Source organism: Hyaena hyaena, unplaced genomic scaffold, assembly GCF_003009895.1.
Source record: "Hyaena hyaena isolate Hyena2069 unplaced genomic scaffold, ASM300989v1 scaffold_378, whole genome shotgun sequence".
Taxonomy (NCBI): domain Eukaryota; kingdom Metazoa; phylum Chordata; class Mammalia; order Carnivora; family Hyaenidae; genus Hyaena; species Hyaena hyaena.
Genome location: NW_024081009.1, coordinates 1,454,603 through 1,482,592, shown reverse-complemented (window position 1 = coordinate 1,482,592; position 27,990 = coordinate 1,454,603). Strand labels below are relative to the sequence as shown.

Here is a 27,990-nt window from a genome sequence, read left to right as displayed (position 1 = left end):
CGTTACGATAAGTGAAAAGGGCCTACGCCCAGAGCACCAAGCAGCTGTGTGATGTCTACCACCTGACTGGTCTATATCCAAATTAGTCAACTGAGATTTAATATAGATCTTCTCATTAGATAGCCTAGAACTAAAGATGGGGTATGTGTAGCAACTCTCCAAACTAATCTCTGCTGACACCCCCACCCTTTTACACTCCCTCCTAGGGTGTGGCCTGGTATTTCGTGAATTCTTGATGACAAAGATCACGCTTCCATTATGGCAGGTCCTGCCTCGCTGCCAACTGCAGCATGTGTTCTCATTGCTTTCAGAATTTTACAACTTTCCCTCTCTTCTTTTTCCCTGTCCCTTGGCTTTCAACTTATTGTACTTGCTGCTCTATAAGGCGTCTGCTACAGACTAGCACATATCTTGTTTTCTGAAGCAGACAGCTTATTCTTTATTTTCCCACACTTGGAACTTCTACTCACTCAATCAAGTTCATGTTCTGCTCCTCAGAAATCACCTCCTTAAGTAATGCCACTCAACCCCATCACATTTAACTGCATCAATGCCACCTCACTTGCATCACATCCTTGATCCTATGCTCCAACACTCACAGTAGCTATAATCAAACTTTAACATGAACCAACATTCAATGGAGCTTATTAAACTGCAGATTTTCAGGGATTACTCCTAGAAATTTGAATTCATTCATTAAGTCTGGAGTGGAGCAGAGGAAGGTGACTAGTTAATAAGCTCCTGCCCTGAGATGAGGCTAATGTAGGCTAGAGGACACGGAGAACCAGCATTCATAGTTGCAACTGACACTATATTAAGCTGTTTTCTAAGAGTTCTCAGATTTTCATTTTATTTAGTGTATATTTTCTAGAGCCTTAATTAAATCGTAAGCTGAGAAGGACACATTTTTATTCCTTGACAAGTTGTAGCTGTAGAACAGCAAAGAACTATTCTAACAAGATAAAAAAGTTACCAAGAATAAATGATCTCTATAGTTAAGTATAGCTGGGGGAGGTATGGTTGTGTGAGAGATGACCTGGGGGATTTTACTCAATAGTAAATTCAACATGAGATAGGATCCAAGATAGAATGTGGATGTCAAAAATGTTAATGCAGTTTCAGTGTGCATTAAAAGAAGACTAAGGTTTTGAACAGCGGGTGGATGGATAGCTCTGGTCTATTTCAGAACAGGAACGACACTTGCAGTCCACCATGATTTCTGGGTTTCACAACTTAAGGCAAATATAAACAAATGTTAAAGTTCAGAGAAATGTGAATAGGATGGTACAGGGCTGAAAATAAATGATAAAAGGACTGGCTGGAGGAACCGAGCAAGCTGGGGGATTTAGCTTAGAGGAAAGATGAATCTTGGGGGGCTTTAGGTCTGGACGGATGAGCTCTCTTCGTGTAACTTCAGGACTTTCACAGGGAAGTAGAAGCACTCTTACTCTATATAGTCTTGAGAACTAGAGCCTGTAGAAGCTACAAGGACACACATCTCATCCTAGCATAAGGAAGACTCCAACCTACAGTTGTTCAAAAAATGGAATACAACATTTGAAGGGAATGAGTCCCCTGTCACTGTAGGAATTCAAGCTTAGACTAAGGAACTTGACAGAAGTTATGTAGCAAAAATGAAGAGAAAATTCAAACAAAAGTGTATGAACTAAATGACTTTTAATATCCTTTGCAATGCTGAGATTCTATAATTCCCTTGATAGTCTTTGACAGAACCAGCTAGTTTTGCAAAGAAGATGAATTTTGAAATAAATATTCCAGGATGGGAAGGAAAAAAGACTGAAGGCTAAGAAGATAATAAGGAGGCTACACTATAGTTCAAGTGTAATTTACTGAAGGTATAAAAAAAGAAAAAAAGGAATGGTCCAAAAAACAAAGTGGAAAAAAATTAGGAGTACTGAATAATGGATTTGAAAAATGCACGCGCACATATATATAGTCAACTGATTTTTAACAAAAGAGCAAAGGCAATACATTAATGTGACTGAAGCAAAGATCATCTTTTCAACAAATGGAGCTGGAAGAACTAGACATCCACATGCCAAAAATAAATAAATAAAGAGTCTAGACACAGATCTCACACCCTTCACAAAAAACTAATGCAAAATGGACACAGACCCACCTGTAAAACACAAAACCATAAAACTCATAAAGATAACAGAGGGGGAAAAAACCCTAGATGACACTGGGAATGGCAATAGCTTTTTAGACACAACACCAAAGCCATGATCCATGAAAGACATAACTGATAAGCTAGACTTTGTTAAAATTAAAAATTGTTCTGTCAGTGAAAGGCAATCGCAAGAGAAGAAGACAAGCCACAGACTGGGAGAAAATATTTGCAAAAGACACATGTGATAAAGCACCAAAATATACCAAGAACTCTTAAAATTCAAAAATAAGAAAACCCAATTTAAAAATGGGCCAAAAGCTGAACAGGATATACAGACAGGAAGCATATGAAAACATGCCCTACATCATATGTCATCAGGGAAATGCAAATTAAAGCAACAAGATACCATTACACATCTATCAAAATGGCCCAAGTCCATTAGATTGACAAGACCAAATGCTGGTGAGGATACGGAACGGAACATGGGAACTCTCATTTGCTGCTAGTGAGAATGCAATATGCCACAGCCATTTTGGAAGACCGCTTCTTACAAAACGAAGCATTCTCCTTCCACAGGATCCAGCAATTGTATTCCTCAGTATTTAGCCAAAGGAGTTGAAAACTGTGTCCACACTAAAACCTGTACACAGATGTTTACAGAAGCTTTATTCAGAATTACTCTTAACTGGCCAAACCTGGAGGCAACTAAGATGCCCTTCAGTAGGCGAACGGATACATAAGCTGTGGTGCATCCAAACAACAGAATATAACTCAGCACTAAAAAGAAATCAGCTATCGAGCCGTGAAAAGATATGGAAGAACTTTAAATGCATACTGCTAGGTGAGAGAAACCAATCAGACAAGGCTACATACTGTATGATTCCAACAGTATAACATTCCAGAAAAGACAAAACAATATATATATATTATTATTTATTATATTATTAAATATAAATATTTAAATAATTAATCTATTTATTTAATAGGACCTTGGGGATTATGATGTGTCAATGTACGTTCAATTCTAACAAAGATGCCACTCTGGTAGGAGATATTAATGATGGGGAAGGCTATGCATTTATGGGGACAGGGTTATATGAGAAATCTCTGTATCTTCCCCTCTTTTTTGCTGTGGGCCTCAAACTGCACTTAAAAAGAAAAGTCTTGGGGCACCTGGGTGGCTTAGGCAGTTAAGCATCTGACTCTTGATTTCGGCTCAGGTCATGATCTCATGGTTGTGAGCTTAATGTCTGCTTCTTTTTCTCCCTCTCTCTCTGTCCCTTCCCCACTCGAGCTCGCACACTCTCTCACATGCACTTTCTCTTTCAAAAAAAAAGTCTTCATTAAAAAAAAAAAATGCATGCAGGGGCACCCAGGTGGCTCAGTCGGCTAAGCGTCCGACTTCGGCTCAGGTCATGATCTCATGGTTCGTGGGTTTGAGCCCTGCATCGGGCTCTGTGCTGACTGCCAGCTCAGTGCCTGGAACCTGTTTCAGATTCTATATCTCCCTCTCTCTCTGACCCTCCCCCGCTCACACTGTCTCTCTCTCTCTCTCTCTCTCTCAGAAATAAATAAAACATTTTAAAAAATGCATGCAAAGCAAAGGAAAAAGGGAAGAAATATGACTCCAAAGACCTAGAAAATAAAGGTAACTGGGAAGAGATTACTATTTATAAGATAAAAAAATATTTAATAAATACAACAAAACTTCGAACATTTCAAGAATTCATTTCGGTAAGAATTCTAATGGGAGACGGTGAAAGTTTCTGGAGATATAGTCATGTGTTACATACAGTAAAAGTATTCTAAACATCAGCACTAAATGCTTGGACAAAAGGAATGAATACATTCACGTGAAATATTACTGCTCAGAAATGGAATTATTAAGCCCCCACTCTGAGCATATTCACTTCTAAGAGCTGGAGAAATATAACTGTTATTTGAAGAGGAAATAAATAAATAATTGATGCAGACAGAACCCAAGAAATGCAGACCCCGGCGAGAACTGCAGCTACAGGAAGCACGGTCCTAGGCGCTTTAACATGTTCTCTCTTGTAACCATTACAACAGCCCTGGAAGCCGGGTAATATTTTTACTCTTCTTTTGGCAGATGCGGCACTGAGACTTGTAGCGGTAAAATGGCTTTCCCCAGGGACACAGCTGGTCAACAAAAGAGCCGGAACCTGGACTCCGACCTGCCTGACGCCAAGAGGATCCCGCAGGGACGGCCAGGCTGATGGCTCAGCTGGCACCAGGCATCGGCTTCACCGGAGACTCAGACTCAGTGGGACGGAAGGAGAATCTGGAAATCTATTTGGGTTTTTTTTTTTAAGCTCCCCAGATTCTGATAGACCCCAAAGATTGAGAACCATTGTGTTACTAAATAGAAGCAACATCAGAAGAGAGACATTTTGGAATAACTCCCAAAACTGAAGAAACCAGGTGAGCTCTTTAGAGTGGGAAAAGGAAATGCTCTTTGCTTTCATAGGCTGGGGACATGGAGACATAGGTATTACTCTCAACTCTATAGATATTTACTGAGTATCCATTATATGCCCCAAAATATGCTAAGCAGAGCTCTTTAAGGAGATGAGTAAGATGGCCCTTGTCATAAGGAGCTCAATATTAAAAACCAAAGACACAACTATATAGAAAGAAAATAGATGAAGGGCTATGAGAAGCCAAAGAGGAAAATAATTACTTCTACTGGGAAGATGACTGTGTGAGGGATCTTCCAGAGAAGGTAATCAAGTTACAACTTGAGGGATGAGCCCAAGTGAGCCAGAGTCTATGTACAGACCCCATATCTCACTAAAAGGAGGCATTCATATGGTAGCAGTTCTGGAAACCTTTCTATATCCAGTCCATCTTTCCCTTTTTACTAATGAGGAAATTAAAACTACACAGTCATACAACCAGTCAATGATATTTCTAAGACCAGGCTCCAAAACTCTTGACACCTTGCCCATCAGTTTCCCACTAAAGCATTACAGTTCATGCATTTCTCTCTCTCATCCAGAGCTTACTTAGTGATTGACTTGATCTATAGCACTTTTACCTTCTAAGAAGGCAGTCTACATTTGGCAGTGCATGAAAAAAACTTGAGAATGCTCTTTAATTCGGCAATTCCATTTCTAGGAATTTATCCTAAATAAATATGGATGTGCAAAAATATTTAGCTTCAAGGGTCCTTGTCACAACATTGTGTATAATAGGGAAAAGTAAATACAATTTATATGTCTAACTGCCATGGACTGATTAAATAAAGCATGGCATTATCATTCTATAAAATAAGTTACAAAAGAATATTTAAGAAAGACTGTTTATGTTACTGAGTGGAGAAAAAGTGGTAACAAAACCATAAAACACATTTTTGTCCCTCCATACATACATATATACATATATGAGTGTATGCCTGTGTACGTGTGTATACATATACAAAGCAAAAACTAGTAAAATGCACTCCAGATATTAACAAGAAGTTTTCAAGTGTTTTGTTTTCTTTTATACTTAGTGATTATTTTCTTTTACTCATTTGTATTTTTTTTAAGTTTATTTCTTTAATTTAAGAGAGACAGAGAGAGCGTGAGCAGGGGAGGGGCAGAAAGAGAGAGGGAGAGAGAAAATCCTAAGCAGGCTTCATGCTCCGCACAGAGCCGGACACGGGGCATGATCTCACAGTGAGATCATGACCTGAGTTGAAATCAAGAGTTGAATGCTCAACCGACTGAGCTACCCAGGTGCCCCACTCATTTGTATTTTTGAAATAATATACATGCATTTCTATAATTAAAAGAACTAATAAAAGTATTTTTATAAACAGGGATCTTCGATCTGGGAGATCTAAAAGACCCTATAAAAGTTGGAGAGACGACCAGATAAGAAAAGAAAAGAAACAAAACAAAACGAAACGAAACGAAACGAAACGAAAAGAAACGAAAAGAAAAAAGAAAAGAAAAGAAAAGAAGGCACTGCCTCTGAACCCTCCAGGCCTACCAGACAGCCTGAAGTGATCTAAAGGCAGGAAGGGACTTTCTGAATCAAATCAGACTCCAAAAAGTAGTGAAGCTTCTTCTAGAGAATAAAGTTTCACATCCAAGTTGTGAAATCTAGAATAATAAAACCAGTAATAAGTCAAATAATTTTAAGTGGCTGAATCAGGAAGCCTAAGGGTTACCAGACTGGGAGCAAGGCAACTTGGATTCTAGCCCCCACTCCTGTGACTTTAGTTTAAATAAGCTGTTTACTCTTCTCAGGCTCCAATGTTCTCATCTACAAAATAAGAATGACATGGACAGGGGCGTCTGGAAGGCTCAGGGGGTTAAGGCTCCCAGTTCGTGAGTTCAAGCCTAACAGGGCAGAGCCTGCTTGGGATTCTCTCTCTCTCTCCCTCTGTCCCTCCTCGACTTGTGTATGCATGTGCTCTCTCTCTCTCTCTCCCTCTGTCCCTCCCCAACTTGTGTATGCACGTGCTCTCTATCTCCCTTTGTCCCTCCTCGACTTGTGTATGTACGTGCTCTCCCTCCCTCCCCGACTTATGTATGCACGTGCTCGCTCTCTCTTCCCGACTTGTGTATGCATGTGCTCTCTCTCTCCCTTTGTCCCTCCCGACTTATGTATGTACGTGCTCTCTCTCCCTCCCCGATTTGTGTATGCACGTGCTCTCTCTGTGTCCCTCAAAAATAAATAAACTTAAAAAAAAAAAAAAAAAGAAAGGAGCACCTGGGTGGCTTAGTTGGTTAAGCATCCAACTTCAGCTCAGATCATGATCTTAAAGTTCGTGAGTTCGAGCCCCACATTGGGCTCTGTGCTGGCGGTGCAGACAGAGCCTGCTTCGGATCCTCTGTCTCCCTTTCTCTCTGCCCCTCCCCTGCTCTTGCATACTCTATCTCTCTCTCAAAAATAAATAAACATTAAAAAAATAAACATAAAATTCTGAAAGGAAAAAAAAGGAACCCCCCCAGGAGCATCTTTTAGGGGGAAAAAGGGGGGAGAATGACGTGGACAAAATTAGTGTTTCTCAAACTGGTGTTTCCTTGGAATATTAATAGTTGTGCTTTTATGTACGTATGGTTAAGTAGGCTTAAGCAAATTTGGAAAATGTTAGACTAGATAATTTCTAAGGTCTCCTTCTCTAATCTGGTCTAATTCTGATTCAAAACCATAGTTATCTTAATGTACTTAAATCTACTATATTTACAGATATACTGTCTATTTGTGGTTATGTCATAGAGAGGAGTATTAGATAATGCAAAATGGGTGACAATCCTTTTGAGAAAATGTCATACTTTGACAGCAACCAATGAGTGCAGAAAGCAAAGGGGCTACAAGTTCAACCCATTCAACTTTTTATTTATTTATTTATTTATTTTTTTAATTTTTTTTTTTTAATGTTTTATTTATTTCTAGGAGAGAGAGAGAGACAGCGTGAGCAGGGGAGGGTCAGAAAGAGAGAGAGTCACAGACTCTGAAACAGGCTCCAGGCTCTGAGCTGGCAGTCAGCACAGAACCCGATGCGGGGCTCGAACCCACGAACCGCGAGATCATGACCTAAGCGAAAGTCGGACGCTTAACCGACTAAGCCACCCAGGCGCCCCCCCATTCAACTTTTTAAAAATTAATCTTTAGATAAAAAATAGAGAAAAGGATTCAATCTTTTGACTGTGGTAATAAACTAGCATCTTTTTCTCCTTGTGTTGATACAGTGTCCCACCTGGGGCCATTACTACTTTAAGACAAACCTAAATTTTGAACAGCTGAGTTCCGTCACTTAGGATCACATGCGAGTAGCCTTCTGCAGCCAGAGAAAGACCAGACACATAGAATCTCTAACTAAAGCAAAGTGCGTCTTCCCTATCTCCCTTTTTCTGAGCTCATCGCAGCCACAGCTGGCTGCCTAAATGAGGAGTTACAGAGGAAGCCAAAGTAATCAGGCAGCAGACAGAAAAGCAAGAAGAATCAATAAAGAGTTCTTTAGAAAAAGTCCAATAACACAAGAAAAGTGTCAGGCCAAAAAATAGTTGTGGATCACAATAGAAATGTCCCTGGAATGCACTAATAATGGGCAATTTGGATAAATTTTCCTATGTACATTTGAGATTTGACTGAATATATCTAATGTGTGGCTTAGCGTTCTAATTACAGGTTTACCCTATAGTAACCATTCATTATCAAAAGGCTCTTAAGTCTTGCTAAATTTCCTCCCTCGTGACAGGATTCTAGGCAGATTTTCAAAAATCAAAGCACTTCCAAAAAAATTATGTCATTGTGGATAAATTCGAGTAAATACATGTATAAATGGTATAGAAGTTCAAGCTACAGATGTATATATATCAGTTTTCGGCCACTCTGGAATAAGAATATAACTCAAATTATTACTTGCCCAGAGAAAAGACACTGTGTTAAAGCTCAAGGTGTTAATGAAGAACTCAAAGCTACAAGTACAGTAAATCTTTTGAGTACTGGATACATCTACAATAACTTTCAATGTCAAATTTTACACTATTAGTAAAATGGCATATGGAAGGGATTTACTGCTGTCTACTCTAAATTCTTTGAAAAACCTGAAAGAACATGTTATTTAAAAAGCAAAAAGCAAAACCTAAGTTTTTTGCAGGTTATTTTTTTTAAATTATGAACATATTATCAAAGGATATTGCTCCAAGTAACAAAGCATATGGAACCCTACAAAAAGTCTCTTTAGAATCATGGTAGAAGTACTCTCCTAAATAATTCTCTATTTAGTTCTGGGCAGCTTTTGCTAACATTATTGCAAATTGTTTCTTCTACCTCCCTTCCTCCAACATCCTATCAAGGTAGTCTTTATTTTTCTAAATCAGTATTCACATATAAGAAACTGACAAGATTTACAGAAGTGGTTGGACATTTATCACCTCCTCTCTGATGGAATGTGATAAAAAGTAAATATAAATCAGCCAAAGTATGAGTTCACAAATAAAGAGAAAATCTCTCTAAGTGTCCCCTTGACTACCTTATCAACAAACACTGTTCAAAATGGGTAATTATAAAATGCTGTAAGAGGATAATCTAATGTGTTAACTATTTTCAACAGCAACAGTAGTTTAAGACAAGGAAATATATCTATAAACATTCAATTAAAGGCAATGTGGTACAGATTTTTGCCTCTAAAGAGCTGTAAGAGTACCTTTAGCAATATAATCATCCCAACCAACTACCTCTATGGAGTTTTTGATAGTGAGGATGAACAGGAGTTGGATAAAAAGCTGGCGAAAAACACCCTGGAGTACACAGGGTGTAGGCAGCATGACCCATCAGAGGAACTGAAATGGAACAGGTTGGCTGGAACCCAGAGCATGGGGGAGAGGTACAGGCTGAGGGAAGAGGGGAAGTTCGGCAGGGGCGAGACCACATAGGGCTTGTAAACCATGCAGGGAGTTAAGGAGTGCTACAGAGAGTTTTAACCGGTGGAGTGACACGATCAGACTTGCCTTTTTATAAAAATCGCTCCAGTTACAGTGTGGAGAATGGAGTGGAGAAGGGCAAGGCTGAAGGCCCAGGGTGCAATGCAGGCAAGAGGTGATAGTGTCCTGAGGAAGGCAGGGGCGGGGGCAGCATAGGGGGCGGGTGGAGATGGAGAGACTGGACAGACCTGAGATGGTGAGGAGACGTCGGCACAGCCGGTCTAGTTCTGTGACTGGCTGAGAACCAGAGGGGGAGAGGGAGGAGTGTTAAAGAAGTGCCCAGATTTTTGGCTAGCGCTCTGCCCAAGACAGAAAACAGAAGTAGGAGCATGTTTAGGGAGAATGGGGGGGAGGGGGGAGGCGAGGGGAGCAGCTGAATGAATTGAATTTTGAACTTACCTGTGTGAGCATGAGATAGACAACAGGTTATGGTGATAAAAACCCAGAGCTTTAAACAGAGATGGAGATAAAATATGCATACTTGGGAGTTAACAGCATAAAGATACTGACTGCAGCTATGGAAATGGATGTGATCAATTTCAGGGAGAACAATCACAGAGTGAGGAAAAGAGGGCTAAGACAGACTCAACTCCAGCATTTTAAAGGACAGACACACACACACACACACACACACACACACACACACACACACACCCAAATGGGACAGCCAGAGGTAGAAAGAAAATCAGAAACCCCTGGAGTGAGAGAAACCAAGTAAAAATGGTATTTCAAGAAAGGGTGGTCAACAGAGTGCTTCTCAAACATGGGTAAACTGACTGAAGCCAGCCCTCACAAAAGACAAATACTAGTAATTCTTCCTATCTTCAATTCAAGTCCCAGATTCTCCTCATGGTAATGAAAATACACGCGATGACACTCTCCACTCCCCCCAGACTAGGCTGTCCTGGTCTTCTCGCTTCTAACATTTCCCCAGTGAGACCTGACTCCCACCTCCAATTCTGTCACCCGCAATATGTAATCACCATATTCTGCCAATTTCATCCTTGTAACCTTTTCTGTGTCTCTTCTTCCCTTTCCATCTTCATCGCCAATGCTCCAATCCAGGTTCTGAGTACCACACAACTGGATAAGTAATCTACTGGTCTCCCAAGCATGCAGTCTTCCACCTCTTCTCTAGAGCAATCCTTTTCTCAGAGAATAACCATATTAACTATCCTAAAACATTATCTTTGTTTTATTCCACTGCTAAAAGCTCTCCAATAACTCCCCATTATAACCATTTGTTCAAAACTTTCATTCAGTCAGGGGTGCCCGGCTGGCTCAGTTGGTAGAGCCTGAAACTCTTGGGATGTAAGTCTGAGCCCCACATTGGGGGTAGAGATTACTTAAAAATAAAATCTTTTTAAAAAAATGTCATTCAGCAAATATTTACCCAGGGCAATACTTCTCAAACTATATATGCTAAGGTCCAGTTTTCTTTTACAAGTGTCTAATCAATATTTTTATAAAATACAATAAACAACATGATATTAAATTGCTAAAACAAAAAAAAGTTTCTAAATTCTCACTCTCAGTTTCAATATTTCTCTCATGGACTGGCAGCAACGGTTCATGGCCTAGTAACGGTCCATAGACCACACTGCAAACAGCCCTGATGCTGGGAACACATGGATAAAAAGACGTTACGATGGCATCCTCAACATCTCAGAGCAGTGGTTCTCAATTCAGGGCAATTCTGCCATTCAGGGGAAACAGCTTTGATCACTGCACAGGGGGACAGAGGGAGGGAACTACTGGCATTGAGTGGATGGAAGCCAGAGATGCTGCTAAACAGCCTACAACAAACAGAATCTAGCTTAAAATGTCAAAAATGCTGAGGTTGAGAAATTCCCCCTAATGCGTATAATGCAAATGAATAATTACAGTATATTCAGAACAGAGCTCATTCTAAGTACGTACAAGGTACAGAGGAAGCACAGAAGAAGCACCAGAGTCTGTCTGGAAGGTCAAACAGGTTCAGTAAACAAAGAAGTCCTCATCTCCTGATTCACAGCTCTCCACAACACAACCTCAACCTACCTTTTAAATTTAATTTCTTGCTTCTTCCAAAAACAGCTCTGCTACACTGGTCTACATTATGGACTCTATTCCTTGCAGAGTCTGTCACTCTTCCCAGGGCATAGATGACCATCCTTTCCCTTCTTATACCAAATCCCTCAGCATTCAAGGCCTCATTCAAGTTCCACCTCCTCCATGAAGTCTTCTGTGATTCTTTCTTTTAAAACTGCTATAGACCTTTTCATCGCGACCACTCATTTGGCACTTTATCATATACACTTTTGATATCATTTGTTAGGTTATACTGCTTAACTTCTAAATGATTATTTAACTTTAACATTTATGTTCCATCCTTATGTTGACAATACACTTAAGACAGATTTTCTGACATGCCCATACCAATCACTTCCTTCCTATATTAATGCTATAACTGATGCCAAAAAACACACGAAGAAAGTGGACTAGACTTATTAAATATCAGATGTTACACTCCTACAACCAACGCTTTATGTCTTTGTGCTCATGACAATCTGAATACATCCGGTGACTAGGGGGGTAGCTTATTTATAAAACCTTAGTGTCACAGAGAGTTCATTCACTCCCATACATTGGGCACTTACACTTCTTACTTGAGGCTAACAGAAGTCCACTGATTTTGGGGTGCCTGGGTGGCTTAGTCAGTTAAGCGTCCGACTTTCGCTTAGGTCATGATCTTGCGGTTCGTGGGTTCGAGCCCCGCGTCAGGCTCTGTGCTGACTGCCAGCTCAGAGCCTGGAGCCTATTTCAGAGTCTGTGTCTCCCTCTCTCTCTGACACTCCCCTGCTCAGGCTGTCTCTCTCTCTCTCTCTCTCTCCTAGAAATAAATAAAAATATTAAAAAAAAAAAAAGAAGTCCACTGATTTCTGCCACATTTAACTTCCAGAAACTGCCAGAAATAAGAAAACTAAGAAATCTCAATTGGGGCAGTTTCTCCGCTCAAATTTTAAAACCCAAACGGATAAAGAGATCTTTATATTTTCGGCCAATACCCTCACTGCCGTGCCAAAACTCTGAAATTTTGGAAAATGCCTCTAATTTCCAAAAGAAGAAGAAATGGGGTGGGGGAGAAGCAGGAAGAGAAGCAGGAAAAGGAGGAGGAAGAAGAAAAGGATGACAAAGAGGAAAATGATGAAGCAGGAGGTGGTTTAACTCTTCAGCAGAGAGAGACAGGTTGGGAAAGATTAAACAGTTTAAAAAGCTGTCTATTATCTAAATACAAAGGTCAGATTTCTGTAGTCTAGTTTCTGAATGCCTATTTGTAACTGCATATAGGCAATGGCGGCGGGTGAGACCCGACCTACAGATCTTCAGTGTTTCAATAACCCGTCTCTTCCTCTTCACCCTCCTCACCGATCATGTCTAAGTTCTCAGGACCTTTACAGATGGAAAACTTCGTCAGTTTCTGAGGGAATGAATTAAGGAAGAAAGGGATTAGTGGTACTTATTTACTCATCATAAAATATTCTTCGACATAAGAGTCAAAGCTTCCTTGACTGTCTGATTCTTGCTTCATCTCTCCAGCATCAGGAGAGGCAGCTGAGAATGCAGACCCTGGACGTCCTACTTCCAACCCCAGCTCCGCCGCTTACTGGTTGTATAGACTGGATGTCACTTCCTTCTCCTCCTTTAAGAGATCCTGAATCAGGAGAACCAAGTTCTAGTCCTAGTTGTGCCTATGCCTTGCTTAGGGACCTTGGACCATAGTTTCTACATCTGTGGAGAGAAGAAGCCAGGGCACTAGATCACCACAGGTGATTGTGCCCCCCTCGCCCCCCCCCAGGAGCCATTCTGGCAATGTCTGGACATATTTTTGGTTGCCCTACTAGGGGTGGGTAGGGAGTGCCACTGGCATCTAGTAGGTAGAGGCCAGAGATGCCACTAGACATCCGACAATTCCGACATTCCCAGGGCGGCCAGCGCCCCACGCCAAATAACTCTCCAGCACAAGAATGTCTCTGATACCACAGCTGAAGGAAAGCCCTTAGGCTCCAGCTCCCTCAAAGACCACCTCAGAGGTAACCAGGAAGTGAGGCTGAGAAGGCCTATATTAGCAGTTTTCTATGATTAGCAGTTTTCATGAGAGAAGAACAACGTAAATGTCAAGGGTATGGACTCTGAGGCCAGACTGCCTGGGTTCAAATCGCACTCTGCCACTTAACCAGCAATCTGTCTTGGACTAGTTGCTTAACCTTTCCTTCTCCATAATATGGGGTCAATACAGAATCTACCTGAGAAGGTTGTTGTGAGAACGGAATAAGCTAATGTACATAAAACATCTAGAACAGCACATGGTGCTGGGCAAGTGATAGCTACCACTGTCATCACCCACTGTAAACATGTGGGTAAGACGGGATAAAACCCCCAGTGCTTCACTTCAGGAGTCACGTGAGCTGGATTCCTCAGTGGGAAGGGTGTGAAGACCGAGCAAATTTAAGCACAGGTCCTCCCACATCAGAAACTCTGCCCTTCCTTAAGTCATCGTGTCCCACTGTCCCCTCTCTCAAGCTTCCGTGGTTACGTAAAGGCCCGGACGCAAATGTTCTCGCGGTCTGCAGGCAACACGGTACTGACACCCATTACCAGCATGCAAAACAGTAATGTGAGGAAGCAGTTCGTGACCCATCAGCAACTTGGTTTTATCGTTCTGCCTCCCTTTGGCAGGGCTGCCATCAAAGCCCTGGGGGCCGTTTCCCCTGCGCTCTTCTCCTCCCCAGAGACTTCACGACAGACGGACGAGGGACGAGGGACACACCTGCTCCCCTGTTCCCTTGGCCTACTGACCGTGAAGCCACCACAAGAGAGAAACAGCCCGTGATATTATCTTTTTGTTTGTTTTCTTAGCGACGCAAGTGGAAATACCATCTCACACTAAAACATTCGGATGTGGAAGTACAGAGAATAAAAGAAGAGAAAACTCGCTGTATTTCTCATCCTCACTTCCCTTTCACAAAAGTAAACAATGTTTTTTCAATATATTGTGTGTTCGTAAAGAGTTCTGTAATGCATTTACTTTCAGTTTTATATATATATATATTTTTTTATTAAAACATGTCTGTACATTTGGAACTGTATCATTCTAAGATCTGCTTTGCTGTATTCCATAATGAGGGTAAGAGGATATAGCATCGTTTATTAATTATTTCCTTACTGGTGGACCTTTAGGTTCACAGATGAATGACCCAATTCTTGATCTGTAACTCACCTGCAGTTGCCAGCCAATCTAATCCATTAGACTCTACAGACAGCTCTGCCTCCTCAAAGGATTTATTTCTAAAAGTCTATTGATAAAAAATGTCAACTGAATTTATATATGGTTTGACTCTGAGATATTAGCATAGCTACATTATTCCTGTTCAGATGTAAGTAAATTTTACTTAAAAAACCAAAACCAATGGAAGAGTGCATTCAAGGTTAAAAATGCCAACTTACAAAAAGTTACCTATAGTATTTTTCTTAGGGTGTGTGCTTAGGCTCTAAATACTGCTCCAGAGATTTTGGAAATCACATGGCCATAAGCCATTTCTTCTTCTAATTAAAAAAAAAAAAAAGAACCTTATACATTTCCCAACAAGAAGTTAGAATTAGTAAATTAGTAAATTGTTACTTCTTCATAGCCAAGTATCATCTACAAATACTCTGTGGAAAAGCAGAAGGGAGAAGTTTTGCATCTCTAACTAGCGAGCAATTTCTTTCTTTTCCTTTCCTAATAAATTACAGGCAGACTTGAACAGATGTCAGGTTGGCATTCAAAACCTAAAATATAGCTGAAAAGCAAGTTATGACTAATACAAGGAAAAAAGATGAATGTCAGAAAGCTTCATTTTTTTTTTCTTTTTTTCAAATTTCAGATAAGCTCTTTAGCCTTAGGGTTCCTTTTACAGAGCCCCGGAGTTCGGCTGGATGTCTTAACCCCCATTTAAATTGCAATCTCTCCTCAGGAGTGGGGGTGTGAAAATGCATTTTAAGAGTGTCAGTGTTTATGTTAATCTGAGCAAGAACTCCCTCTCTCCCAAATATGGCGTACAAAACCTCAGTGCTTTCTCTTCCACAGTATTTTGTTTGCACTGTTCTTAGCATGTGAAGGATGTCTGCATGTGATTGAGGGGCTCCTTATCTTCTCTGCGGCTCTACTCCACAGAGTAACTGCAGTTTCACTTAGGATATCAGAAAGGAGTTGCTTTTCTTTAGAATTTCAAAAAAAAAAAACCAAACCCAAAAAACCTTAAAAATACAGATTGAAAATGGGCTTAGGGAGGGAGACTTGGAGCAAGGGGACCAAAAAGAACAATGTCAGTTTCCAAGGGGGGGAGGCGCAAAGACCCTAAAAGAGGCTCTCCCTCCCATCAGGGGGCCTGGATAGCTGCAAGATATAGTCACCAAAAGACGGTGAAGCTGCAGGCTCTTCAGTCTCCACGCCTTTTTCCTTCCAGCCCTAAAATGGGTAACTTCTGCCAAAGGCTCTTTCCTTGGATACACGTAAACCTAGTCCTAAAACTACATTAAGAGTTGCTAAGTCTTTAACAACTACTCCACTGTTCTTTGAAGAGGATGTTTTGGTTTTGTTTTGCTCTGGCACTTACAAGTTAGGGGCAATTGCCAGGGATACTGAAAAATGAAATTTCTCTACAGAATCTCTATCTTTACCCAAAAGAGAGCTACAGTGAGAATCCAATCGATTATCTGGAACACTCTCCACAAAACTGCATGCAAGGGACTAAGTGTAGTAAATGTCTGAAGAGAGGATATAGTCAGCTGACACGTGAGTGTGCTCAAGGACAGCAATAGCTGTTGAGTTTACTCACTGACACTTGCAGATACCAGTCTGTGATGCCCACCTTTCTACCCTGGGACTCAGAAAGTGCTCCTAGGACATTTATTGCATGTGCGTGACCTCATCTGACCTTTAATGTCATAACTATGTGCTTCTGGTTAGCCCTTTCATCTTCCTATACCTCATCATAGCAACATTCTGTATATATCTAAACTACATTTTCAATCTTGAAGGTAACATGAAGCTTTATAAGCAAAAGGGAAGAACTGTGTTACCTAAAAGCATAATTATTATTCACAAATACAATGAAGAGAAGAGAATTCTAAATTTATCACTCTGTGAGCTTATAACTTGGATATACAGGCAAAAAGATCCATTTAGTGAAGACTCCTGCTTACAAAGTACACATAATTCTAGACTCCATGGTAGACACAATGATTTGGTCTCAAGCCAAAAGTAAAAGAGTCCTCTGCTTAAAACAAAATAGAACAGCCCCATAACCTACATAAATTATTCCTTTCTAATCACTATTTTTTTCCATTTTAATCAATTTAAACAACCACATCCAGAGTCCAGCAGCATCCCAAAACCACAGAGGTTATCTATTTAGTTAACAAAGAATGAGGGAAAAAAATTAGCCAATTTTGTTCCCTCACCTGACAGGGTAAAAGAACACAGGGTATATATATATATATAAAAAGGACCTGTGTAGTGTTATTTTATATTCTATACGAAATGTAGCAATTTGTACCTTTATATACCTTTACCACCACCTATTGAGAATTTTATAACCACGCCACCACCACTGGAGTGCAATGAGGTATTCTACTATGTAATTCCCCCCAAATTCAAAGGAAAAAGAAGACTCTAATGGGAAACAGGGAATGACACACACACAGCAAGAGAATTATTTCCCAGCCTTTTTACCATAAAAATGTAGCTTTATGACATGGAGAAACTTCATTCATAATAAAAAAATAATAATGTCTTTCAACTTAGTTCAAAAGTAAAGGTAGTTTTTCATACTTTTTGTCTTTTAAATCAAATTGATAACACATGCATCCTGATGGCCAGAAGCCATAAAGAGAAAAGAAAAATTTTTTAAAGAACAGAACTCACTTTTGTCTAATTAATGTAAAAATATCAGAAAATAAATCCACAAAAAAGGTTTTGGATAGTAGCACTCACAAACAAAATTTAAATCCATGGTTCTCAGTCAAAAACCATGTTGACAATAACAATAACCAAAGGCCAAGCATTGTAATTTAAATAATTTCAATATGGCCTGCAGAAACACGGATTAATAAATTCACTCCAAAATTCCAAATCTGTTTTGATTTAATTCCAACCTCTTCAACAGCTGGCAAAGTCACAAATTGACCAATAGGAGTTTTGCTCCTTTACACATTACCTACCCAATTGCAGACAGAGGCCCTAGTGAGCAGGGTTTGGATAATGCACAAACTCGTATCTGAATAACTGAATCCTTGATAGCTTCCAAACTGTGAGAAAATATTTATAATATAATGAAAAGATACAGCTTGTTATGGAAGCAGTTATTTTTCTACTTGGTAGCTAGATAACACAAATGTTCAAAGAAGCAGAATCATTAGACTCTTTCTGCACTGGCTGTCTTGAACACCAGTGAAAATATTCCACAAGAATAATTCAGAACATTTTAAATCATCCTTTTATCTCTCCTCAAACCCCAAAATATACCGAAACAGTATCTCCATACCTTGACAATAAAGCTTCAAAATACACATGACCAAGATAGTGAATTACCCCATTTTTTACTCTGCTCCAAATTAAAATTCTGTTTTTTTATGGACGTGGCCTTTGTATCTTACAGATAAAAAAAGATGTTATTGCCATCTCAAGGTGTATAAAACTCAGGTGATGAGGGTCTCTGTCATTTTCTCTTAATCCAATTCCAAACTCGACCTTTACCCAGGGAACAGGTGTGTGCTGTGCCTGCAATTTATCAGAGTGAGCGGCCAGGCAGGAAGGCCACCACAGGAAGCTAGCCGACCCAAGCACTTAGTGCCCAGAGAGCAGTTCTCTTCCCCACCATACTTTTATCTCCCAGTAGCAATGTGAAGATAAAGAATGATGGAGGGGGAGGGGAGTGACATATTCGTATTCCTTCAGGTTTTTTTTTTTTAGATACTGTTTTTATACTAATAGTCTGCCAGAAGGTGTTATAAATTCCTTTCTTAGATATTCTGTTGCTCACATTCCAATTCAACCTATATGATACAGATATGAAAGCAGTCACGACAGCATCGCCACTAGGTAAAATAAAGCCACTTCACACACGGATAAATTAAATAAACCTTCAAGAAGAAAATGATGAATGGATAGCACATTTCTTTGTATGCAATATGGAAACTTCCATGTATATCCTGCATTCGTCTTTTGGATCAAACTTATCTAATTTCAAACATGCCAAGAATCCATTTATTAGGTACGAAGATGTGCTAACTGGGTAACGCAGCAGCAGCTAACTAACCTATGAACAATGCCCACAGTCTAATAGATAATGATGATTCAGCAGGGTACATCTGACCGACAGTGGATCTTTAGAATCAGGTGAAATTTCTAAATATGCCCTAAAGGAAAATATTCATAAATAAATAAATAAAATGAAATTTCTAAATGTGTCCTATACACAGACATACTTAAATAAATAAATCAATAAGATAAAGTAACCGCAAATACTTGTATTTTCCCTATAAAATGAAAATGTAATTTTACAAGTTCTAATACTTAAAAAAATTTTTAGGAAACATTTTTTTAAAAGAAAAAGTTAACACAAAAATACATTGGCAGGTTTGAAAAATAATTTCAAAACATTGTTGGAAAAAAAAAGTCATCACATTCATTTTTTTTTTTTAACAATACAAGATTTGATCAAATTTTCCTCTTTAAACTCACCCATCTGCTCCACAATCTCTGGAGGGAATACTCGGGAAGCAAATGCTCGTCGAAAAATATCTGAAAACTCCTTGTCCAGACCTCCTATTCCCATTTTTTCAAAGTTCCAATCAGGATTGATGATAGACTGGCGATTTTCCTTGGTTTTAGCTTTGCCTATGTCAAACGAAGGTAATCAAATGCAGAACAAGAACTTCGTTAGTAGGTATAAAAAGACAGGACTCACTGGGCATCCTTAATGAATAAAGAGAAGCTATCCACTACAAAGATGAACATGCTCCTAGCTGACTTTCTAATAAGAAGGATGAGTTGGGCTATGTTAACTACTTTGTCTGGACCCATTTAGGGCCAGGAAAACACTTCTGAAATGTCTAAGCTCCTGCAGTAGTCCATTTGTGATCAATCCATGGAGCCTGGTCTTATTAACCTCTAATCCTAATCAAGTCAACTAACTTGGCCGATTAGAAAAAACAACATGTGTATACCTGATGAAGACAATACTGGTTGCTAGAGATGCAGCTGAAATCTAGCAATACCTCAAGGCTCCTGAGGCAAGTGTATTTAAAAATACATATATTTACCTAGATGAAGTTTACAAACTGTGTATATAACCCCTCAGCCTAAGAAGATGCATTGAATAAGTCTGATGTCTTATTTTTCTTTTCTCCCCATTTGCACACAAAAGTCTAAGATCATCCTAAAGTCTTCATGATTTCAACATTCATGTTTTCAAATTCTTTCACGAAGATAAAAATGATCTAACTTAAATGTCACAGTGCCACCTAAAGTACCTCAAGAGAACCACACTGGCTGTCTAAAAACAACAGAAGTGCCTTAGTACACTCTACTAACAAAAAGAAAGTGATACAGGTTTTTTTAATGAGAAAACAAAAGGTCACATTAGGAAAAGTTTATCCTAGACGGTGATTTTATGGTTAGAGTTTTGTGGACTCAACACTTCTTTTATGAAGAGATCAGAAAATACATTTCTTATACTCGACTGCCCTCTTGCGGCCAAATTTACTGCATGCCAAATCGGTCCATAATTCTACATATTCATGGGAAAAAAACCTATCAATCACACCTTTGCACGAATTACTTAGAAATACCCACACTGTATGAAACTCATGCAAAGCCTATAAGATAAGACACCTTGTAGAGCCCAGGTGACCCAGTCGGTTAAGCATCCAACTCTCAATTTCCACTCAGGACATGATCTCACAGTTTCTGAGATTGAGCCCCTCATCAGGCTCTGTACTGACAGCATGGAGCCTGCTTGGGATTCTCCCTCTTCCTCTCTCTCTTCCCCTCCCCTGCTTCCGTGCACGCACTCTCCCTCTCTCTCTCTCAAATAATCATTAAAAAAAAGTAAGACATTTTAACAAAAGGTGTATGAAAAGTGTATAAAACACAAAGAAATCACTTCAGAAATGTATTGGATCAACAACTGGAGATTCTGATAAGTCCTACATCCATAAAACAATATACATAGTCATTAAAAATTATGTTGTTGAGGCATATGTATCAAGAGGCTTGAAATATGTCAAGCAAAAGAATTATAAAACATTATGTAAACAGAATCAAATTATAATTTTACAGTGTGTGAGCTATTTTTGAGTGAATGTCTATCCATATTTTATGAAACATTTATTTTATTTTAAAATTCAGGAAAAAACAGTAAGGAGGGAATAACTTAAGGATTAAGAAAAAAGGTCACACATTTGAAGTTAAGTAACCTTGGAAATCATGGTGTGCAACCAATGAAAATCCTCTACTTTATTCTGGGGTGGACATCACCATAGTGAAAATCAACCCCCAAGTCAAGATTACGATACAGTTAATGGTGTCATTATTCTGGTGAGTTACTTTTCTTAGAGACCAATCTGCATTATTTTAATAATAAAAGCAGGGCCAACATACAAGAGCAGGACTGAGCTAGGAGTATGTTGGAAAGACTTTCTTTACCTGCACATTCACCATTTACCTCAGTCACTAACAGAAGTGATGCTAGTATCACATGTAACACAACATCATGTGAGAACCCTGAGCAGTTCTCAAGGTTATGAAAGACGGCGGAAGTCTGGGGAGCTGTCAGAGAGGAGGACTATAGAAACCAAATGACTAAATGCAATGTGAGATCCTCAATCAGATCCTAGAAAAGAAAGGCCATAATGAAAAAAGTAGTGAAATCCAAATAAAGTCTGAATATTATTTTTTAATTTTTTTAATGCTTAGTTTTTGAAAGAAAGAGAGTGTGAGTGGGGTAGGAGCAGAGAGACACACACACACAGAATCCGAAGCATGCTCCAGGCTCTGAGCTGTCGGCACAGAACCCAACACAGGGCTTGAACCCACGAACCATGAGATCATGCCCTGAGCCGAAGTCAGACGCTCAACCGACTGAATCACCCAGGCGCCCCTAAAGTCTATACTTTAGTTAGTGGCCATGCAATCATGTTAGCTGAGTTTGGGTAACTACTCTGGTTGAGATGGGACACCAAGGAAGCTGCTGAAAGGTATATCAGACCTCTCTGCACTATTCTTGCAAATCTTCTGTAAGCCTGAACTTCCCTCAATATTAAAAGTTTAAAAATCAATTTTATCTGTATTTTTCCCCTGATTTTTAGTCTGGTTACTAGGAAATTAAAAATTACATATATGGTTCACATTATATTTCTTTTGGACAATGATGATCTAGTGAAGGTTTTAAACTTTTTATTTCTGTATCAGCATATCTGACAGTGATGAAATACTCCACATGATTTTGTGATAAACCTTCTCAATGGAGATGCCCTTATTCTTCTCCCAGACTTGAAAATCATAGTAGTTGTGTCACATATAATAACAGAGATAGCCTCACTTCATTCAGAGTTTTCTAAAATTGCAAATCTTACCAATAAGATTGAGGGATGAATTTTCTGCTTTTTCAAATGCAACTTGACTGTTTCCAACAACCAGTCCTACTTCAATCTGTATAGAAAGACAATAATTAGTAGTTAGTCTAATAGTGGACTTATGGACTTCTCAACACAAGGCCAAAAACAAAGGGGAAATAAGGTCTCTCTGAAAAAAGTAAATCTTCCAAACTATCATCTAAGTTAAATTAATTTTTCTCCTAACTACCTTCTACTATTTCTATTTAATTTCAACGCATTTGTCTTTTGATAATGCTTGTCTTTTTGTTATGATTTATGTACAATTATCATCTGCATTTAACCAAGATTACAAGTACACTACAAATTTCAAATTACTATTAAGTTTGCAAATAAGTGTGTTTTCTGCTATATTTTAATAAGCGTTATTAGCTCATAAAAGCAATGTTTTCTTGCTACTACCTTAAAAGAAAGAGTACGTAACATAAAAGAAATCACTGAGCAAGAGAATGGCTAGGAATGTTACATTAATCTGCACAATTCATATCACAACGATTACTAGAAATAAAACATACCTTCTGTCTTTTACCTGTCGCGGGCTCTCCCTTCAGGATGCTAGGATCCATGGCTTCGATATCCTTTACCAGCAAACCAAAAAGCTTTTCATTGAAGCTAAACACAAGCTATGTAGAAAAGAGACAGGGGAGAAAAACCACTTCATGATATAAGGGTTTGATTCTCACATCCTCACCAGGTGTCCAAATGCAGCTTTCTCTTGTACATCCCTCTCGAATCTGTTCCACAGGCAAACTGCTCACACAAGTGATGAGAGGAAAAGGGAAGTAACATTTACTGAGTATATTCATGTGCCAAACAAACACTATAGGAGGTCCTATACTTAATACTCACAAAATGTCTTGGAAACAGTCTTCCTCAGTTTTACTAGTAAGTGAGCTGAGATCCAGAGAGGGCCTAAGCAATGGAAGCCAGAGTCATAGTAAGCAACAGTGCCAGGATTCAGGCCTGGGTCCATGACTCTACAATTTATGCCTTTCCACCACCAATGCAAAATTCTTGCCATATGAGTTCACAGTTTATGAATGCTCATTCATTTACCAAGTATTTATTGAGTGCCTTCTGTAACCCTAGGCCCTCTTCTACATGCTGGGGTATAACAGTTCAGTAGAGCAAGCAAAGCTGACTGCCAATCCTGCCACTAGCGGCTACTACAGATGGTAATAAAAAGTAAGAACATCGATTTGGGGTAAGATATTTATTTCTTCTCTGTGTCATTTCTTCCCTGCGTAATCATATATCTGCAAGATAATGGGTTTTACATAATTACAGATATCAAAGCATTTGCTATTAAAGTAGTAACACTAAAGGAAAAGATAAAAACAATTAACATTTAGGTAGACAATCAGAGCACAGTTATTCATCAGAAAGTGTAGGAATCAAGAAGAAATACAGCACAGCTCAAAAAGCAATGGACATGTGGTCACCAAATAATCAGCTGACTGGTATGTAGGTGACTGTCACGTAGGTGACTGTCATCTGGCAAGTCTTCTGGGACCATCTAATCTCAAGTGTCACCACCCTGGTCCTCCAGTGCATCATCTCATTTTACTTACATCAAAATGCACTCGGCATTTCTTATTTTCTGTCTTCCCCAACCAGAAAATAAGCTCTGTAAGAGTAGGAATTGTGTGTACTTTGTTCACTGCTGATCTGTAGGACCTAAAATAGTAGCTGAAACATACTAGGTTATCCATTAAATATCTGTTGAATTAATTAACAGATCAATTAACTGATGGATCCTGGCCTCAGCTACAGCCCTGGCTGTGCAGCCACGGGCACACCATTTACCTTCTCTGAATGTAAAAATCACTCATTTGAATTCTAGTACTCTTAACAATAATAATAAATGCGCTATAACCTTGTCCTGTCTAGCAATGATTCGGTTTCTACTTCTGAAAGTTTGATATCATAATGCATGAGTTATCCAGATTCCTAGTCTTGTGCTTCCAGATTTATGCCATTTCACTAAGGTGAGAGGATCAAAAGAAATGACATTCCTTTCATCCAACAGCTGCTTCTTCCCACCATTTTTCTCCCCGCCCGAGCCACATGCTTCACCAGATGAGAGCCTCCAAGGACAGTGTGGGTGAGTTGCTAGAGATCAGAATGCTATAAGCAGTGATTCGCAAACTTCTGGTCTCAGGACCCCTTTATATGCCTAAAAGTATTTAAGAACTCTCAAAGAGCCTGTGTTTAAATGGATTATATCCACTGGTATTCACTACAGTAGAAATTAGAACAAGAAACTTAAAATGTATTTATTAATTTAAAAGTAACAATAAATTTATTATGTGTGAACTTATAAAAAACCCCACCAATTTCCGAAACAAAAACATAAGTGGAAACCACAGCACTGTCACAGGTTTGTAAACCTCTTTAATGTCTTGCTTAATGGAAGACAGCCGGACCCACACATCTGCTTTAACCACCGATGTGCTGAGCTAGCACACATCACGTAGTCTGCAGAACTCCACTGTTCAACTGTGAGAGGATAAGAGGAAAAAGAGACATGACACCTTGGTATTATTAGGAAAATAATTCTGACTTCACGAGCCCCCTGAAAGAGCCTCAGGGACCTCTGAGAGGTTTCTGGACCACACTTCAAAAACTGCTGCTATGGAGTTATGATAGGAGGAAGGAGTCGTGAATAATTAAGAAACATCATAAAGAAGGAGACAAATGCAATGGTAAGGTCAAAAGCGCAATGATTATTTATGTGTACAAGCAAGCAGCAATGCATGAGCTCACACAGCTTTTTAAGTAACGCTTTAAAAGAACAGAATTTCTTCCTAGGAAATTAATAATATATTAACTGAAGTACTTTTGGAAGAAGGCAAGATCAACAATATCGTTTTTAAGGATAGAAAAATCTGGGCTTCAGAGGTTCCATGAAAAACCTGAAAATATATATACATAAGTTTCTTAAGATTCTCAAATTAGTTCATAACCCAAAAGTTAAGAATTACTTTTCTACAGAAATAGTATCAGGGAAAGAGAAAGCCATCCAGAGACAAAACAAGTGTCTCACAAAAAGAAAAGTAAGAAATCTGAGACATGCTCAAGTTTGCACAGGGAAAAGCTGCTGTAATTAAATATGACATTGTAACCTAAAAGCTACTTTAGAATTTTGTATGGACTCAAGACGTTCAGCAAATGTAGCTCCCTCACTTTTTATCACTCAGTTGGATATATCTGTCCATACACAAAGTCCCTCTCAAGTTTTAAAAAGTAGAATTAATTTGGACAACTGCAGTGACTGGAAGGCCTGTCACTGGAAGGAATGAAAGAAAATTCAAAACTACCTGCTGTCCCACTGAGAACGCCTGGTTGTTGAACTGCTGAATGAATTCCGCTGCCATCTTGTCAGTATCGTAAGGATTGGAGTCAATGCTTTTTTTCTGCAGGAAATCAATCTCGATGGTCATTGTGCCAATACATTGCTTGGCCTTGTCAAATGTATATAAGGATACTGGGGAGGGAAAAGAAGCAGTTTTTAAAACACAAGGGCACCGATACTTGCTGTGTTTCGAGTAACTAAAAGTTTCACATAAATGAATGCTAACAGAACTTGACCAAAAGGGGGCTTTCCATGGCCTTCGTTGGAGGGACTCATAACCACAGATTAAAGAAAATGATAATAACCACTAGAGATTCTATTCCCCTCTGAATTAATTAGGTCATGCTGAACAGCGCTCTCCAGCTACCTTTACCTCTCACCCAACTCTTACGGGAATCACAACCCTCCCCACACAGTCTATACATCTTCCTCCTCCTTATTTAACAGAGGACAAATGATAGGATGTGAAGTCCCAGTGGAGTTGGCACAGCATGCTGCTTTCAAACAAGATTTCTGTTTGACAGAAGCAAGAGCTAAGGTGAGAAATTTGACTCTTTTGTCCTAGCAAGTTACTATCCAGGACAAAAAAAACAAAACAAAACAAAACTTGAGAAACAATAAATTGCTCCAGAGTAATCTGAAGTTTGACATTTATTTTTTAATACTACAAAAATATTTACTGGGACACCCAGGTCACTGAGTTGGTTAAGCATCCCGCTCTTGGTTTTGGCTCAGGTCATGATCTCATGGCTTCGTGGGTTTGAGCCCCACATCAGGCTCTGCACTGGCAGCTTGGAGACTGTTTGGGATTCTCTCTCTCCCTCTGCTCCTCCCCAACTCACACTGTCTCTGTCTCTCTCTCTCTCAAAATAAATAAATAAACTTTAGAAAAAAATGTTTATTAAACTCCTGCCATAGCCAGGGAACTACAGTCAATACTACATGTATAACATGGAAAAGAAGCCAAGGACCATGTTTTTAACTCATCTTGTATAAACGGCACCTGACAGCAAAAAACCTAATCTCCATGTTAGTAACAAAGGAGGCAAGACAAAGGGACTCTGGAGTCTGCGTTTCAATAGATTCTGTTAGTAACTAGAGGAATTGGAGTAAATCATCTAGCTCTCTGTGCTCTGATTTGTCACATTTGTAAAACAAGAAGACAGAACTACATAAACCTTATGATTCTTTCATATCCTAAATTCTGTTCTAAACTTATTTCTTATAGTCTGGCCAGTCGAATTATATGTAAAGATTTTCTATATATTCTCTGAATATTACTTGTATAATCATATTTTTATATTCTGGTTTGCTGTTGTAAAGCAGGACACACATATTTTAAAGATAAACATTTTTGGGGCGCCTGGGTGGCTTAGTTGGTTAAGCGTCCGACTTTCGCTTAGGTCATGATCTCGCGGTTCATGGGTTCGAGCCCCGCGTCGGGCTCTGTGCTGACTGCCAGCTCGGAGCCTGGAGCCTGTTTCAGTCTGTGACTCCCTCTCTCTCTCTGACCCTCCCCTGCTCACGCTGTCTCTCTCTCTCTCCTAGAAATAAATAAAAAAAAAAAAGATAAACATTTTCAAAAGCAAAATAACTAAGAAAGCCAGAGTAAGGAATAGAAAATTCACTGAAGATCAAAGAGTAAGTCCAAATCTCAGCTGCAAGTTCCAGAATGCTTTCCTGCCTCCACTTCTCGGTGTTTTGTTATTTCTTAACATTTCCTAGGAATTCCAGGTTACATGTTAAGTAATTTTCATAAGCAAAACAGCCTAATTGTTTCCTCACCTAGTGAAGATAAGAGTGGAAAGAAATAGTAATGTAAAAATGAGTAAGTTGATTCAGCAATTCCATTTCCAGGTGTCTGTCCTAAAAAGACTCTTGAACATTTGCCTACAAAGAGGTCTCCGGAGAGGTTCCTTGCAGCATTATTTGTAATTGTCAACACTGAAAAAACAGTGTTCAGTAGGGGAATGATGAATAAAATGTGGCATATTCATAATGTGAATACCAGACAGCAATCAAAATAAAAACTTGATGTGTATTTAATAAAGATGGATGGACTATTAAAACATAATATTGAAAGGGCACTTAGATGGTTCAGTCAGTTAAGCATCCGACTCTTGGTTTCAGCTCAAGTCATGATCTCACAGTTCATGAGGTTGAGCTGTGCATCAGGCTCTGTGCTGATGTCGTGGAGCCTGCTTGGGACTATCTCTCCTTCTCTCTCTACCCTTCTCCCACTTGGGCTCTCTCTTTCTCTCTCTCTCAAAAATAAATAAATACATAAATAAACTTAAAAAAATCATCATATCAAATAAAAAACTATACTGTAGAAAGATTCATACAGTATGATACCATTCTAT

The 27,990-nt window shown here is 39.2% G+C and overlaps 1 protein-coding gene across 2 annotated transcripts in view; it reads right to left on the bottom strand.

The window, feature by feature from the left end:
• Nucleotides 1-27,990, bottom strand: part of NSF (N-ethylmaleimide sensitive factor, vesicle fusing ATPase) — a 138,899-nt gene that overhangs the window by 77,242 nt on the left and 33,667 nt on the right. For both annotated transcript variants that reach the window (XM_039250659.1, XM_039250660.1), the window contains exons 5-8: nt 25,593-25,759; nt 22,788-22,895; nt 22,234-22,309; nt 19,340-19,495 (exon numbers count right to left, since the gene is read on the bottom strand). In XM_039250659.1, coding sequence (XP_039106590.1) covers nt 19,340-19,495; nt 22,234-22,309; nt 22,788-22,895; nt 25,593-25,759 — 507 coding nt within the window. The remainder of the gene's footprint in view (nt 1-19,339; nt 19,496-22,233; nt 22,310-22,787; nt 22,896-25,592; nt 25,760-27,990) is intronic.